This window comes from Lacerta agilis, chromosome 4, assembly GCF_009819535.1.
Source record: "Lacerta agilis isolate rLacAgi1 chromosome 4, rLacAgi1.pri, whole genome shotgun sequence".
Classification (NCBI taxonomy): domain Eukaryota; kingdom Metazoa; phylum Chordata; class Lepidosauria; order Squamata; family Lacertidae; genus Lacerta; species Lacerta agilis.
Window position 1 is genome coordinate 57390339 of NC_046315.1, and position 18719 is coordinate 57409057.

At 39.2% G+C, this 18719-nt stretch overlaps 1 protein-coding gene across 1 annotated transcript in view; it reads left to right on the top strand.

The window, feature by feature from the left end:
• CFAP47 (cilia and flagella associated protein 47) overlaps positions 1-18719 on the top strand; it is a 186097-nt gene that overhangs the window by 94155 nt on the left and 73223 nt on the right. The window contains exons 46-50 of the mRNA XM_033146380.1: positions 3773-3966; positions 4982-5125; positions 6581-6754; positions 14275-14386; positions 16097-16210. Of these exons, the coding sequence (XP_033002271.1) occupies positions 3773-3966; positions 4982-5125; positions 6581-6754; positions 14275-14386; positions 16097-16210 (738 nt within the window). The remainder of the gene's footprint in view (positions 1-3772; positions 3967-4981; positions 5126-6580; positions 6755-14274; positions 14387-16096; positions 16211-18719) is intronic.

The following is an 18719-nucleotide window of genomic DNA, read 5'->3' on the forward strand; positions in this document are numbered from 1 at the left end:
TCTCTGGTTCCTCTGCCCCTTCGAAATCCAGCTTGCACTTCTGGGAGTTCTCGGTCCACTTCTCTATATGTGTATGCTAAAAAGATGCCTTCATATTATACTCAAGAACAGGTTATCGTTTTCGCTATATGCCTTATGAATTCTGCCTCTGTTCAGTGTCTGGTGTAATCGGAGCAATCTTTTATTTCACAGTAATTTCCTGGAGCTTTAAACCTGCTCCCCTGCACAATGTTATCAGTGATCCTCTTTCTCTTTTGGTTGTGTTCTGTGGATGGCCTATTTTGTTTTACATACATACTAAGATATGACTTTTTGTGATGCCTACCAGTGTTTTAATCGTAGTTATGGATGGCTAGTTATGTGCCAGAACTGGTGACTTTAGAAGCAGATGTGCATCTCAGTATTGCACCAAAAGACATGTACAACCAGTTCAGTAGGATAAATGGGCATTGTGAACCATATGCAGAAGGAGATGTGCATTCAGATGTGTATCAACAGTGGAAGTACACATAGAAGGCCACTTCCTTACCAGATTAGGACAAGCATCTTTACAAAAATTATCATCTCAGAATTGTAGGTAGTATTACTGCTACTTCTCCTTGTGCACAGTGGGTGTGGGATGGGCCACAAATTGCTTGAAATGAGGGCACACAGTTCTTGTGTTAATTAAATTTTATCTCTTGGCTGCTGTTCTGTTAATTATAGTTTTGCAAATTGTAATATACCAGGAGAAAACACAAGTAGACCCAATCCTTGGATTTGTAACAAAACAACAAACATCAACAACTTGAATTCAATGAATAACATCTTCAACTTCTTAATTCTGCTAGAAATCAAGGTTATACAATATCCAACTATGTCAGTAAGTCCCTCTTGATATAGAATGATCTTTGTGTGACTCGTGAATACCTCCCCTGCAATTGAGCCAGATATTCACAAAATTATCTGCTTTGACTTCCTAATTTGGTGTCTTTTGGACAATTCTTTCTGCAGTACAGTATGTTTAAAAACTAACCCTACAAGGTGGACCAACTTGCTGTCTTCCAGTGCTTCTTCAAAAGACTTGGTAGAAGTGAATCAATCCAGGATGAGATCTTTGCTATGTATTTTGAGGATGAATGTTTATACGATGCAGGAAGTCATGCTTAACAAACTGATATCAAATATGTGTTTAATTGTACTTGGGTATCAAAACCAGAATGCAAGCATACCATGAAAAGCAGCTTTAAGCTTGGCCCAAGATGCTTTCTGGTGTGCAATAAATTCTGCAAAATGCAAATCCTGTGTAGCTATTGGGAGAAAGAATAGAACATGGGTGGTTAGGAAAATTAGACCTATACCGATAATAAAGGCATGTTATCTAAAATGTATTGCTAATATTTTTGTGTAAAAGAATTGTGAGTTTTGTCTTGTGGTACTGAATGTACTTAAACTATATACCAAAAAATTGAAAAATCACCTAATGTGGATATTTTCTGTGCTCCCATGTACTGCGTGAATGATACGAGATAGTTACAATCTAATTTTTTTTGGGGGGGGAATATTTATGAGCCAAGAATAAGTGAGCGAGTTTTATTACTAGTATAACTGACAAATGTGGGACGTTTTTGTGAAAGATAGCCAATGGGGATAATAACTTGGTGACAAAACAGAAAAGAGGTAATAATTCATAAATTAGCAGGTCATTAATCTTGTCTTTATGAGAGAACCAAGTAATTTATTTCAGAGAAGTTTGAAGCTGAGGTGGTATAATCTGTTTGATAGCCTGCTAATGTTGGAGGCACATAATACAATGCTGTGTTATTCCTGTTGTGAACTTGAGGTGTTTTTTTTTTTAAGCAATAACAAAGAGTTCAGGGAAAGTATTGACATGGCAATGGTGGCATCAATTAGTTTCCAGTTGGTAAAGGCTTGAATTGCTACTGAACACCATTTTATAACAGGAAAATCAAATTGCCAATGAAGACACTATTTGTTCATTACAGTTATTTATAGCCTGCTATTCAGGATACAAATCCTTCCAAGGCAACTGACAACATCAACTTTTTTTTTAAAAAAAGCAATAAACAATATAAAGCCATCAGGTTCCTTCCCAGTTGACAGTGTTGGATGGCCTTGTGTGGGGAGAGCAGGCTCCTGATGACTTCTTTGCCTGCCCCCTTACCTCTCCTGGAATTCTTACAGGGCAGTTGGTGGTAGGTGGTTGTGGTGGGACGGGGTTAATCCAGCAAGAGCTGGGTTGGAGGTCTATTTTGCCTGCCTCCCTTGGTCTCCTGAGCTTTTCCCCACAGGGCAGCTTGTAGTAAGACAGCACGGGGGCAGGGGTGGAGAAGTCCAGCTGGAAGAGGCTCTGGAATGGAGGATATTTAGATGAGATTGATAATGATGATCAGGATCTCCCACTTTTTAAAAAAGCAGCTGCAGAGGAAGCCAAATCATACTGTGGATGTGAGGAAGAGTTACCTCCCTCCCCTTGCAGGACACAAAACTACTTCTTGCTTCATGCGAGAAAATAAAAAGGTACTGGTATAGCACCTGAGTGTTTTTCTTCTCAGAGTAAACCCTAAAGCCTGAAAGGTGCATTGGCTACACCTTTTTGCTTCCTGCATCTTAACGAATTCATGGTCCACAAGAAGACCTCTCCTATTATTCCTTGACTGCTAAGCTTCCTCAGGAGTATTTGGTGAGGTGCTTTGTCAGAAGCTTTTTGAAGTATACTATGGCAACCAGACATGCATACCTACAAATCCTTACAGCCTTTTCTACTTTTATCTCAAAGTTTCCATGTAAGAATTGTTCTCTAAAATGATTTTTGTTCTCTAAAAGGACACACACACACACACACACAATATTCAAAGGTGCTGCCTCCCTGTCCTGTCAACTCATTTGCAACAAATTTAAAGATACTGTTGCAGGTGGTGTGTTAAGCCAGTATTTTTGGTACGTGGGGTTACTTACAAAAAAGGCTCTTAAATTAGTACTTGAATTTTTCTTTTGTTGCTGTTCAGTGATAGTACATTGTCTTGCATTATGTATGTTAGGATCACATTTTAATGGTCTTAACTGGAGTTGAGGCTCCAGTACTTTGGCCACCTTATGAGAAGAGAAGACTCCCTAGAAAAGACCCTGATGTTGGGAAAGATGGAGGGCACAAGGAGAAGGGGACGACAGAGGATGAGATGGTTGGACAGTGTTCTCGAAGCTACTAACATGAGTTTGACCAAACTGCGAGAGGAAGTGAAGGATAGGTATGCCTGGCGTGCTCTGGTCCATGGGGTCACAAAGAGTCAGACATGACTGAACGACAACAACAAAACTATGTCAAGATGATTATTTCTAAATAGAAGGAGTAAAGTCCACCTAAATGTTGCCATGGTATAAACCCCAATCTATAGTTGGTAGGTTGAAAGAGCAGGGACAGGGAGGGCATTAGCAGAAGCCAGTTAATTTTTGTTCTAATTCCTAATTGCAGTTGAGGTGCTTTTTATGTGATAGTTGTGAAATTAACTCAATTAATTAATTGCCCTTAAATTCTGGTCCATTTTCCACATATATGCTAGTGTCCAGTCAGATTAATAAAGTTGTATTGACAATTTTATTTAGAAAGGCTTTAGGCATCACCAGTACATCTCTCTCTCTCTCTCTCTCTCTCTCTCTCTCTCTCTCTCTCTCTCATATTAAAAATACTTATCCCTCTTCCTGTGTGGCAGAAGATGCTGCAGTTGAGCTTCCTATAATATTTAAACTAAAAATGTTTATTTTCTACCCACAGAAGTTGCAGAAGTTGAGCTTCCTTTAAAGTTTTTTCCTAAGTATCCTGGCCGATATCCTTGTCAGATTCTTCTTCAGTCGAAGTATGATGTCCGACTCTTTCATATAGAATGTGTGGTGAATACAAATACTACCGAGGCTGAGCTAGAGTTTGTAACTCCAGCATATCAAGCAGTGACTCAAGACATTCCAATAGTATGTCCATTTAGCTTCATCCCAAGATTTAAATAAGGCTGGTCACTACTGGGTTAAAACTGCTGACTGAGCAAACACATAAATATGTGTATAAATAGATGGAAAGCAGGGATGACAGTTCTTCCTGCATTAAGTTAATCTTTACACAGATTACCTTCTATATCTCTTGGCCACAAATGTATTATTATACTAAAAATGGTAGAAAAAGACACAGGCTTATCTTAAAATAAGTTAGCTCAAGGAAGTTATAGAAGGGAAGTTTTCCATCCTTTTCTCCCCCCTGCCCTGCAGCCACCTGTGCACTCTTCAAGCCTCTCTCCTGAGAAATGGGGAGTGTTGAGCTGTTGATGAAGGAGAGAATGCCTCTAAACTGGGCAAACCTCTGATTGATTTGGGGTCATTTATGTTGAGAAACCACCCAAAGATCTTCAAATGAATGGTGGTATATAAATTTAATAAAATAAATAAATAAATTTACCCTTCTTCCAGCAGCCTCCAATATCCCACACTGTTTAAGAGGACTCCTTTAACTCCCATCCTCAAGAGCAGGGGTCAGAAAACTTTTTCAGCAGGGGGCCGGTCCACTGTCCCTCAGACCTTGTGGGGGGCCAGACTATATTTTGAAGAAAAAAATTCCTATGCCCCACAAATAACCCAGAGATGCATTTTTAATAAAAGCACACATTCTACTCATGTAAAAAATGCTGATTCCCGGACCACCCGTGGGCCGCATTTAGAAGGCGATTGGGCCGCATCCGGTCCCCGGGCCTTAGTTTGGGGACCCCTGCTCAAGAGGCTTTTCAGAGGACACTGGTGGCTACAGTGGGGAGAAGGACGAGAAAGCTTTCTTCTGAGAACTCCCATCAGTTAACATTTCTTAGGAGACAGTACTAGATCATGCACTTATATTCAAAACCTATATTTCCCATGAGGACTTCTGCTTCACCCCTTCATCCTTAATTACTGATATGCATTGTACCTTTAGATATTTCATTTGGATTCTCTTCTGTTTCAGACTAACCTGAGTCAACAAGATTGGAAACTTAAAGCTCATTTAAAAGGATGCTGTTTTTATGGTCCCCCGCTTATATACGTTGCCCCAGGTGAAACAACTCCATACACCCTCATGTTTAAGCCAACTTCCGAATGTGTAATTACGGTAGGAGAACAAAACACATTTTTTCCTTCTTTGATTAGCTTTTCTACATTTAATGAGAACTGGTATAGCTGTGGAATTTATAAGTTCTTATAATGCAAGGGTATCTATAAACATAATACTAACAGCATAGAAATGACATTGTAAATGTGGTGACTTCAAAACATTCCAAAGTAATGTGAGAATGTGCCCATAAGCAAAAATGAACTAAGCATGTAAAGAGCTGAAGACTTTAAATAATGCCCTCTACAGTTATATCTATGTGTGATTGCTATTGCTACTGTAAGCCTCCTGGGCATGATCTGCACATGGAGTGAATGTGCTTGGCAGTGTGTGGCCTAGAAGTCAATGGGTATGATGGAGTCAGGTATCCCCATCGTGCTCTCATGATATCTTGAAGGAAGGGCCACAGATTGCATTTGGCTGGGCAACTTGACACCCACAATGCATCTCACTGATACTTGTAGATGATAGCTGCCTAGCTATTCATAACTTTTCTAATTTATGCCAGACCAATAAAGTGTTTTGTTAAAAGGAAATAATTTGGACTCCATGTGGCTGATTTATTTAGAATAAGCAGCTAGGTTATTGCATTGTATGATAGTGTATGGTTTGACTTGTGCAGTAGCAGTAATTGCCAAATGGATTTATAGATTGTGAAGAGTGTACATTTGGCTCGGATGCCCTACTGTTTCTGTATTTGTATGCTTACTTTTTACATTTTAATGTTGTTCTTTCTGCAATTCACTCAGGGGGTTGTACATGATATGTTCATTTGCTTATTTAATGGATTTATAGACCACTAGGGCCTGACAAAGTGTACGCAGTAGAGATGATACACAAAAAGGTAGACACATCACGTGGTATAAATCATCATGAAGAAACACCCCCATATATAAAACAAAGTTGCTCCGAATCATATAGCTGAAAACACATTGAGGAAAGAGATTAAGGAAATATATAGCTTGAAATAGATGTTTAAGGCTCGCTTGAATTCCTGCACTGAAGGAACTAAGCATAAGTCATTCAGTAATGATTAAACGATGGGGCCAGCACCAAGAAACCCCTGTGCTTTCCAAACGAACTGATTTTACCAGTAGGCACGTGAGCAGGACCCCCAAAGCTGGTTGTATTGAACAGACTGGTCCTTTAGATAACTTGTACCCAAGCTGTTAAGAGTTTTAATGGTCAGCACTAGCATTTTGAATTGGGCCTGAAATGGCACTTGTAGCAAATTGAAATGCTGCAACATTGGTATCACATGTTCTGACTTTACAACTTGCATCAAACATCCATGCAACTGTATCCTGCCCTCATTGAAGTTTCTGAATAGTCTTCAAGGCAGCTCTGTGTAATTCTTCATCCCAATAGCACATTCAGGTATCATTTCAAGTGGACTCTGAAGTTTTGCAGAAATGTTTGCACCCCGCTGAATGTTCATTTCTTTCACTATCATAGGGGGAACTCATTTTGCAAAATGAAGCAGATGGCACAAAACATGTCTTTGTCCTGAAGGGGACTGCAACAAAACCTTTGGCGATGGATTATCTTGCGATAGAGTGCCGAGTTAGAGAGATTACACAGAAGCTCATAATGGTACCCAATTTTACCAATGAGGAATTGCACTACAAGGTAAAATTGTGCAGGTTTGAATACAGGTTTGAGTAAAAGTAACAATAGTTCTCTGCCTAATACATGTATTATTATGATTTACTGGAGCATTTGCTATCCCACTCATCATTATGAAGACTATCTGAGTGGCAGATGATACTAGAGTCATCTTGTCCTCCCTTCATTTGAAAATGTCATATTCATATTGGAAAGGTTTACCACTGCAAAATTACTAAAAATGAGTGATGTTTAAATTGTTCTTGATGGTTTTCCCCTGCCCAGTGTTAATTTTTTTTAAATACTTCCACCATTACTTTAATTCAGTGAAGTATTACAAGTGAATTGTAAGCACCAGTTTTTCCACAACAAATTGAGCTACATTACAGACCTTCAGCCAACGATATGGCTAGTTAATTCAAACCAGTTGGTGGAGTTCAGATCCTGCTCCTTTGCCACATGGCCTGGTCCTCCATTCTCCATTCTCCATAGTAGCAGGTTGTTTACTTGTTTGTTTGTTTGTTTAATTAATTAATTAATCAACCAACCAACCAAATCAAATCAACCAAAAGCCTGGTTGAAAAGGAACGTTTTTGCCTGGCTCCTAAAGGTGTATAATGAAGGCGCCAGGCAAGCTTCCCTGGGGAGAACATTCCACAGACAGGGAGCCACTGCAGAGAAGGTCAGTTCTTGTGTGTTGCCACCCATCACACCTCTCAAGGAGGAGGCACACATAGAAAGGCCTCAGAAGATTATCCCGTGATCTGGGTAGGTTATATATTTTGTGGTTTTATATTTTGATTTTGTTCTGTGAACCACCCTGAAACATTCGCTGCAGAAGAATACCATGGTCGATGGTAGTGAAAGCCATTGAGAGGTCGAGAATAATTAACAGGGATGTGTTTCCCTTGTCTATCTCTTGACAGAGGTCATCCTACAGGGCGACCAAAGCAGTTTCTGTGCCAAAACTGGGCCTAAACCCTGATTGAAATGGATCCAGAAAATCAGTTTCTTCCCAAAGCACCTGGATCTGGTCTGCGATCACTTGCTCCAGAACCGTGCTCAGGAAAAGAAGATTAGTAACTGGCCAGTAGTTAGTTAGGTTTTCCGAATCCATGGAAGGTTTCTTAAGTAGCCGTTTTACCATTGCCTCCTTCAAACAGGCAGGGACCACCCCCTCTTGTAAAGAGGCATTGGTCACCTCCCTGGCCAGCTGTTCCTTCCCTGCTGGTTTTTATCAGCCAAGAGTGGCAAGGGTCTAGAGCGCAAGTGGTTGCCCTGACCTATCCGAGCACCCTGTCCACATCCTCCAGCCTTACCAACTGAAACACATCCAACACAACAGGACTAGACTGTGCTCTGGACACCCCCTGAGATTCATCTGCTATACCAGTGGAGTCAAGGTCTTGGTGCATGCAAGTGATTTTATCCTCAAAATGCTTTGCAAACAAATCACAGCGAGCTACATCTGGTTCTACCACCTGCTTTCGGCCAGCCTGTACAACTTGGAAAAGTTTGCTGGGTGAAATAAAGAGGATGCAGTGGAGGCAGCAACATATGTCTTCTTTGCTGCCTTCACTGCCACTAGGTAGGCTCGATAATGAGCCCTTACCAGTGTTCGGTTGCATTCATTCAGATCTTTCTTCCACTTGCATTGAAGCTGTGTTCCAGCTTGTTTCCTAGATTTCTAGGGGAGTCTCTCCTCTCTGCTCTTCTCCCAAAATGCTACAGGAGCTGGGTGATGTGTGCCACTAATCAAATGACGGCAATAGGATTGGTTGCTTGTAATAGATTACCTAGGCACTTTCTGTACAACACTTGCTTGGAGGTTTTCTCCTTTCTGCCATGTATTTTATTTTTATCAATGAATCCTGAAAGGGATCCAGTTTACAATTCTCCTCTCTCAACTGACATCCTTCTTTCACCTCAAAACTCTCTAAACATCTGCTTCAACTGAGTGTGCTCAAAACTTTCTCATGCTCATTTTACTAAAATGAAGCCAGCTTTTGTAGGACAGCTTCTGGCCATCCGTGAACTAAGGAGTTAAGGTTTGACCCAACACTTATTTTTCTACATATAATCTGAATGTGGAAGTTAATTTAAGCATTTAAACAAAGCATGTACAATAGCCCCATCATGACAATGTTCTAATACTGCATACACACACAATTTGGCAAGTCCAGATAATAGAAGCTGAAGGAAGGCACTCTGTGCCACAGAGGCCACCTGAGCCCCAAGTGACAGCTAAGGATCCAGAAGTGTCCCCAAGCTACATATCTTCAGAGGGTGTGTAACCCCATGCAGAGCAGGCAACCTCCCATCCATCCAGTCTGGGGAACCATCCACTAACAGTGCCTCAGTCTTATCTGGATTGAACTTCAGTTTGTTGGCTCTCATCCAGTCCATTATTGAAGCAAGACAACAGTCCAGCACATCTACTGCCTCACCTGCAGATGTAAAAGAGAAGTAAATCAGTGTGTCATCAGCATATTGCTGACAACATACTCCAAAACTCTGGATAATCCCACCCAGCAGTTTCATGTAGATGCTAAACAGTATGGGGGATGAAATCATACCCCAAGGAACCCTGTATTGAAGCCTCCATGGGGCTAAAGAGCACTCCCCAAGCATCACCTTCTGGAAATGACCATCCAAGTAGGATGAGAACCACCACAAAGTGGTGCCACTCACCCCTAAATCGGGGCAGCCACTCTAGAAGGATACCATGGTTGATGGTATTGAAAACTACTGAGCGGTCAAGGAGAATTAATAGGAACACATTTCCCTCTCTCTCTCTTGCAACACAGGTCATCATACAGGGCAACTAAAACCAGGCCTAAACCCTGTTTCAAATGGATCTAGAAAATCAGTTTCATCCAAGAGTGCTTCTTCCAACAAAACACTTTAAATAATTTCCCCTTCACATCTGTATTCTTCTTTTTTCAAAATGTTCCTCATCACAGAAGTTTCATTTTTATATTTTTATTAGGTATATAATATGTGATGACATCTGTTAAAAGAAAACATGTGCTCCTTATCCAGATTCATCAAATTTGGCATGCTAGAAATGCAAATAGAGCACACAATTAAAATTTCCCCTTTTATTTTGACATTTTAAAATTTTGTGGTAATAGCATGTTAGATGCACACTTTGTATAGCTAGCAAGCTGTAACAATTTATAGCCATCTTAATATTTTGGATTTTTTATTGGCATTTGTGCTCTTTTTATGAGATATATGAAGCCATTAATTTAATATTACTGCCATTTCATTAAAAAGTTAATTATGCCATGCATATGTTCCTCAGGTTACAAACAAACTACAGTGCACCTAATCTGTATGGAATAAATTGACGTAACTCTCATATGGTACAACAAACTCTTTGCAGGGTGGCTATTTCCAGCAGTAGTTTATAAAATTAAATTCTGTGAATTAAATACTTTTAAACCTTTACATATTTTGGTGATATAAAGTATGATTTGCTGGGGAAATAGAGATGATTGAAGATTTGAAGTCTTTATAGTAATGAAAAATAGTTATGAAAAACTCTTGTTAGATGAAAGTAAAAAATGATTGGACCTCTGGTTCACAGGTTTGCTACCCACATATGTGTACACACTTGCAGTGAAAATTATTAATTAGTGGATAGCCAGCAACAATGGAAAGCTTCAGTGAGATTCTGTTGTGAGTTGAGGACCTGCCACCCGCTTAGAGATAAATAAGACACAAGGACACAAGTATTTTATGTTAATGGGCTAAACAAGGCCACAACTTTATTGGTTACAGCATGTGAGTGGTATTGGCTTAGGCATTGGATCAAACACTCTATACATGACTCCACCCCGCGCAGTGAGGAGTCATTCGAGGGTTAACAACCAGTGAGAGGAGCTTGTTGATGCAGATACAACTGGAAGCTTCCCCTGATGTCACCAGGGGTCGTGCCATGGCCCTAGCCACCAGCAGGGCATCGGACAGGATCCACGACCATTGGATGGATCCCTTTTATTGGATACCCAAAAGAGAAGGGGTAGGTGATGGCCACAACCTGCCCTCCAACAGACAACACATATTACATATTCCAATGCCTAACTGCCAATACCTTAAAGTTGTGATGAATTGCTACGAGGTAGGCGAAAAACCAAGAGGCTGGTGCCAATTTGCCAAATGGATAAAAATTCCTACCAAGCCCCTTGGCCAACCGAGGCAACCAACCAAAGTCCATAGCAAGGTCAAAAGCATAGATATGACCTAAAGGGAGGGTGGGCGGATGATCTGACGAATTCAGGAAGCAGAATGAGGGCCCGGCGCTGCCGTGGCCACTCAATTGCGACAAAACCCCGCCCACAAGCCAGCCCTATTGGCTGGCTGAAGGGCATGGTGCGGCAGCCGGAATAACTGTTGCAGGGGGCTGAATACGCCCCCCTGCTGACGCAGGAACCAGCTCCCACTCACAACTCCTCCCCTCTGGTAGGAGGAGAGGTTTTGTGACAACAGTTTAGCTTGGAGGATTAACCATTTGTATGTTGAACCCTTGATCTTCATAGCTTATTAAATCTAGCAGGGAAGAAATATCCAGCTGGGTCCAGAAAGCTGTAAATGCCCACTTGAAAGAGGAAGTGGTTGCAGATTATTTAAAAGAAGTGACAAATTGACTGCTCCTGAAGAAATGTAACCTTGACTCAGAAGATGTTAACAACAACAGAATGGCAACCAGCTTTCTCTTGTTGGGCAAGGTGCTCAAGAGAATGGTGGTTATTCAGCTCCAGACATCCTTGGATACTGATTTTCTAGATCTGTTCTGGTTATGTTTTAACTTTGCTTTGGGACTGAAATTGCTTTGGTCACCCTCTGCAGTGACCAAGAGAGAAGCCCTCTTGATTCTCCTGGACCCTCTCAGTGCCTTTTGATCTCATTGACCATGGCAGCCTTCTGGATAGGTTCTCTGAGTTGGCATGGGGGGGGCACTTGTTTGGTTCTGCTCTTGTTTGGCTGGCCGATTTCAGAATGAGATGCTGAGGGACCAGCACTTGATCCCTAGGCAATTGGGCTTTGGAAGTCCCACAATATTCTGTTCTTTCCCTCATGCTGATAAAATGCTCCCCTTGAAATTATTTAACAAATAAAGCAAGAACTACTGGAATAAAATGGAAGAAAAATGTCTCTACCTTCACAACCTGGCTTTTTCATATACCATTATCATTCTGTTGTTATTCTTTCATTTTCTTACCTGCACTTCACCATAAAGTGAACTTTTTAAGATTTGGCACATCTCTTTCCCTACTTCTTCCTGTTCTCCTCACTCTTTTATTTCTGTGGTGAATTAATAAAAACAACTGATATACAGTGGACGCTCGGGTTGCGAACATGATCCGTGCAGGAGGCACGTTTGCAACCCGCAACATTTGTAACCCGCACCGCCGCGTCTGTGCACGTGCCTGACACGATTCAGTGCATGTGTGTGACATCATTTTGCGCTTCTGCACATGTGTGAGCACCGAAACCCGAAAGTAACCCGTTCTGGTACTTCCGGGTTCAGTGCGGAGTGCAACCCGAAAACACGCAACCTGCAGCGTTCGCAACCCGAGGTATGACTGTAGGTCCTTGTGGTATAGTGCCAGGGTCAAGTGGCTTCCACACAACTTTGTATGTATGTGATGGAGTCTTAAGAGTCTGCCTCAGCACTTTTGCACTTGTGCCATCTGAAATTAAGTTTGTGTGTGATGCCAGAGCCATTAAAAACAGGTTGCAAAACAGAATCCTTATTCTGTTATTACTTATTACTTATTTATGTAGAATATATATATATATATATATAGAGAGAGAGAGAGAGAGAGAGAGATCACTTATTCAGATTTTCTTGATTAAGAGGGTTTTTTTTGCTTTACTTGTTAACTCCTGCATAACATGCAATTCCACTGTAATGCATTTTTACATGTTATTTCATTAAGATACACACTTTTATGCAACACCCTAGCACATGCATTTTTGTGCATATTACTTGGTTAGAGAAGAGCACTATGAAATTCAGACAAGAGTGAATTTCGAAGGATGGTTCTGTTTCAGTTCTTCTGTTGCTTCAGAAAGCACAAAGTAGGTAGGTTCCCCTATACACGTGAACCAAATAAAACTTCTCTTCCATCTCTATTCTCTGCTGGAGAGGAGGGAATTTGAATCAGCCTTGTGGAGTGCAGTGGTGATTATTGGTAGGGCAGAGATGGAGGCTGTTGGCTGGATTGAAAGACTCCATAGGCCAGGACTAGCCAAAATTTCTCCTCCCTGTTTTAGATTGCTCATTTAGCAATAGTCAATTGTTAAATCTCTCTCTTTTCCTCTAATCTGCTGGTGATATTATATGCACCCTGAAAGAAATTTAATCAGTATACATAATGTTTTAGTTGGTTTAAAAATTCTAGAAAATATTGTGAAGCAATATATATACTTTTTAAAAATCCCTCAAACTATTTTTTATATTTAATTTTTACTTGTCTGTGCATAGCTGATGCCAGTGGTGAGGCAAAGGCCCCCTGTTGTCAACAGCTGCTCTTGGCTGAGCCTAGGAGAACTTGGCTGCTTTCCTTATTGCTGTCTGCTAAAAGAAGCAGGCTCTGGTTTCTCCTCCTGTCAGTAGCTGTGTGAAAAGCAGAGGAGATATGCACAAATATTCAATCCCCCTAATACTTTAAATTTATGTAGTTAAACGCATTGCTGATATTTAACCACACTACAGCCTTAATGAAATCTGAGATTAATGGTTGAGCATTGTCCCTATTCCCGGGTAGATACCACCCTAGTATCTGATTGGTTTATTTTATTTTATCTTTCATTTCATTTCATTTATTTTACTTTACTTTACTTTACTTTACTCAATCTCACTCCAGCACATTTTCCCTGCATTTCATCTCATGTTTCCTTCTTAGGCAGAACTGCCTTGTTAAAATAGCTCCTTAGATGAAGAGGTAACCATTACTCCCCTTCCCCATATCCACAGGGGGTTATGATGGGGCAGAAATGCCTCTGTGCTGGTGGTGGCATCTGTTGTCAAGGCAGAAAGCTCTATAGATGTAGTTCCATTGCCAGTGATAGGCCTCAAAAGGGGTACTCTAGAGACAAGATGATGAGAATGCTGGGGTGAAAATAAATATATTGCTCATCCCCACCTCCCACCCTGGCCAGCACAGCTAAGAGATAGCCTGCCATTGTATACATATATTCACCCCTGCTTAAGTGTTTAGCGAACGTGGCACAAAACAGAGGCCCTGATTTTGCAGTCCTTATTTTCAGTAGTTGGTCAGAAGGAATATTTCAAGGAGTTAATGTACCTTCACTTGATTAATAGTACCAAATTTTAACTCTTACACATTTGAAAGAGCACAGTAGAAAGTGTTCCCTTCATTCTATAGTCGATTAAGCACTGTAGGAAAGATTAAGAGAAATGTAGTAATATTTGTACTTGAACTCACTGCTAAGAGCTACGTTTTCTACATTATCTTGACAGTGCTGCCTTTGCCATTGTTGGTTTTGCTGCTGCTTTTTTGTTATACTAGGTATCTTCAGATCTTCCAATTGTCAGTGGTGACCCAATTCTCACCGTAGAACCTGGTGACACAGCTGCTTATACTCTGACTTTATTCCCATGGAAACGCGGAAAAATTCAAGGTATGTTTTAACCTAGTGCTACATTGTAAGTATGAGATAATTACCACATGATTCCACAAGACACAGCTAACTGCTAATGAAATTATGCATCACTGACCTCTGTTTTTTCAAAGTATCAATTAGAAAAGTTTTTCTCCCTCCTCAACATTGCAATTAAAATTCTAAGCTCAATCTAGATTTATCCTAATTCAAAGGCAATTTGAATTTTCACTTTCCTGAAGGAATGTTGAACTAGTCTAGGATTGTGCCATTTATGCCAATTTGTCTTTGACTACAAGCTAAAGAAAGAAGAGAGCATGCTCAGATTCAAGGCTTTCTCTGCTGTTTTTGCTACGGTTATCATAGCCAAAGAGGCATTTCACTGATTAAACAACACAATAACCTATTAATGGGCTGATCCTTCAGCAGCTGAGCGCAGGGATTTGTTTTGAGTATCACTGAGCTGAACTCACAGTCCTTCCACACAAAAATCCTATTCCTGGTAGCCCCAAGATTTCCTTACTTGAGCAGTCTAATTTAGTGAGGAGGTCTTAATTTGTTCATGCTGTTAGGAAACTTGGGAGTCAGAAATCGTGCCAACCTACTGCAAGGTATCAAGAGGTCTACCAGTAGATCCTGATCTACCTTCTGCCCATCTCTTATCTAGTCCAGAACTATCCCCTTCAATTAGCAGGAGTTTCAAACAGAGGTTTTCCCCATTTTTCTATCTGACAACTTTATACTGAATTCTGCAGTGGATTGCATCCAGACTTAGTCATGTTTAGAGTAACAATGAAAAAATGAAAACAGCGGGACTTAAGTAAGTCATGACTAATGTGTTCCACGCATTTCAATTGTCTATGCTGAGCATGACTACATCTGGATCCAATCTAATAATTAGGCAATATGAAGATTTTAAATATTCTGGCTAAATGTGGCTGGGCAAAGAATTATGAATATGGTTTCTTCTGCATATCGTGTTGTGTCTTTTACTCTGTTATACATGATATTACAGACATAAAGTTATATTCCCCTCTTTTTTGAGTTTTTACATTACTGCTGAAAAGGGAAGCAATACAATATTTAGTTTTATTTGTTTGCTTAAAAATTCCCTTTTAAAATTCCAAATTCTTTTGTTATTGAGTTTTCATTGTAGTACTGCTTTCATATAAAAAATTGTTTATATAGCTTATCTGTAAAGGTCTCCTACCTTCAAACTGGAGCCCAGGTGCTCAATTGATCTTTAGATTTCAGAATGAGATTTCCAAAAGTTGACATATTCACTAGGGACTTCTCTGTTACAAAGGGTAAATGGGATTGATTTCCATAAAAGTTTACAACAGGGAAAAATAGAAGGTATTAACTTTGCTTAACCACAATTGACAGTAGAAAGGTGGGGCAGAATCCATACTGGCGTGGTGCTGAAGGGAGCACAGCCCCCCTATATCTAACTATGTCTAAAAGGTAAACAACATTATGTTTACTTTGGGGGTCAGGCCTTAAAATTTGAACTGGAAAAGGGATGTCATTTACTTAAAGCTTATTAAGCCATGGTCCGTATTTGAAGGCCCCAATTCCAGGTATTTCTCCAAAATGAAATATCTAATACAAAAATTCAATTAAGCTAAAAACATGGATTTTGTCTGATAAGCAGGGTGGCATGAGGGTATCAGGCCATCTTATGAAATGAATGCATTGATTAATAGAACATCTGGTAACTATTTGTTTCAGGTGTAATTGTATTTGCTGCTGAAGATGGAGGACAGCAACAGAAGACAGATGGTGTACAGTTCCCTCAGAAATTATCAGGAGCACTACCGAAAAAAGCCAATGCAGCAAACACTGGTAGGTTTTTTATTATGGGTAATTTCATTATCAGTCTGTGTGGATGTTCTATCATCATTCATTTTTCAGTGAAATGCATATTTTATACACTAAACCATGTGCCTTTTTAAATAATGCATACTGCCTGGATGTAAGCTGACTAGTCTTTTTTTGTTTTGAGAAACATACTTATTTAGGTTAAATACAAACTGCTTGTTTGTATTTAAAACACTATTGCCAGTAATCAAACTTGAGGCTTTTTAGATCAAATAATATATCAGGATAGTATAAAAACCTTTCCATTAAAATTATATTTCATTCAGGGAGCAGTTTAAATTGTCCTCAAAACCAGTTTGGAACTATAAATCATTACTATGCTACGAGTGGAAACCTGGCAATGTTTGTGACTGTTCAGTTGAAAATAAATGGCTTTGTGTCATTTTTTTGCAAGTCACAATCATGCATCTGATAAAGTGGGGTGTGGTTCATGACAACTTATGACACAATAAATATGTTACTCTTTAGGGTGCTACATGACCCTTAGTTGTTTTAGCAACCATATGTATGAGTATTCAGTTCACATTGTGTTGGTGCAAACTTCATTGAATCATTCAAATGTTTGTTCTAAATCCAAATTCTTTTTGCAACACTGAGTGATAGTTTGTTTTCAATGCATATTTTATAACATCAACCATGTAGTTTTTCACAGTGCATAATATTTGTCATCAGTAATTTGTTCTCATATTTTTACAAAACATTTTAAGCAAAGGTCTTATATGTTATTACAGCACATGTTGTTATTTGAGTTTACAGTGCATCTTAAATTTGAATATGTTACTGATGCAATTAGTCACACATTTACTACAACTGTGTTTTGTTCCTTTTACTTTTGCAGTATAGAGAAAAGTATGATTATTCCTATTTCTTGGCCTATAATCCTATATTTCTAGTGACCCTGAGAAAATGAAAAACTCGAAGTGCAGACTATTATACAGTGCAGGGAGAGAAGGGGTGAAAGAAAGAACATAAGGTTGATATACATAAGTGGGGATAAAAGTTATGCAATAGCATTGAGGTGAAACTGGCATAGTAGTTAATGCAAACTGGGCATGAGTGAATGGGGAAAAGAGAAGGATCTTATTTAAACTATAGGGCTATACCAGAACCTTTACAAAAAAAAACCCCAACAAATTGGTGAAAGATTTCATAAGACAGTGACAAAAATGCATTATGTAACTGCTGTGATAAATGAGGATCCTATGTTTTGCAAAGGAAAAAAAGAGAGGATATAATGGCTAATGGAAAATGTCTCTTTTTCAACTTTCTGACCACAGTACACATTTACTGATGTTGAATGCCAGGGATCAGGCATTCCACATAGGAATATTATTTCTTAGAGAATATTTTTTTAGCAATCACGACTGACAAATATGTGTAGTCTTTCTGAGTTGCTATGATACCACATAACAACATGTGATTCCCCCCCCCCCCCCGAAGATAACATAACGAAGGGGACATGATATATTCTTAAAACAAACCTTTTGCAAAGAAAATAAACAAGAATGGCTGATAACTTTTAACAAATTAGTTCACTTGGAACTTGGAATCTCCTTGTACATGTTTCTAGTTTAAGGACCAAAAATCAAACTTGAATCACAGACTTATCTAGTCCTAGGTTTTATTCACTTGGAATATTTAATCCAGGTTTTCCTTTGAAGATTAAGTTGAAATTTGTACATTTTAAATTTATTTACTACCTGCTGCTTTATTGTGGTCTATCAAATTTTAAAATAATTATGTTGGTCAATTTGTTGGACATTATATTTTCTTATATTTAGTGTCATGTGATATATTCCCTCAGAACCTTATTTCATTATTAGCAGTTTCTGGGAATGTTTGAGATTGTATTTTCCAAAAGAATACTCTAATGAAAACCCATTAATATCAAATGTACATTTAGTATGTGGCTGAGTATGATTTGCCTAATTGCAGCTTTTTGTTCTCTATAATTGCAGGGATGCTTATGTAATTAGGGCTGTCTTATTGTTAATATTAATGGATTTAAATTAATACTTGTTTTAAGGGGTTATTTCATGTAGGTAATTCAGATTTTAAACTGGAGTGGCATTGCATTATCTCCCTGAGATAATCACAATGAAATTGTTAAAAAAACAAAAACCAACCCAGTTGAATCTTATATTAGGCAGGCACAATTAGCTTCTTTTATATAATGATGGGTTCACTCTAAAAACAAGCTAAACATCCAAACAGACTAATATTTTGAGGTTGATTCACACAAGTCCTAAAAATATAGGCAGGCCAGTAAACACCTGAATTATCAATAAAGGTATTTTATATATTTACCACAGTCAATGCCCCAAACCCTTTGCTAAATCATAAATAAAGCATAAATTTCTCACCTATTATTAAAAATCCATTAATTGCTATTTTTGGCTACAACTTGCCAAACCAGAGGAAAATCACATAAGGTGCACACTTGCTAGTCCACATTTTTCTAATTTATTTTTTC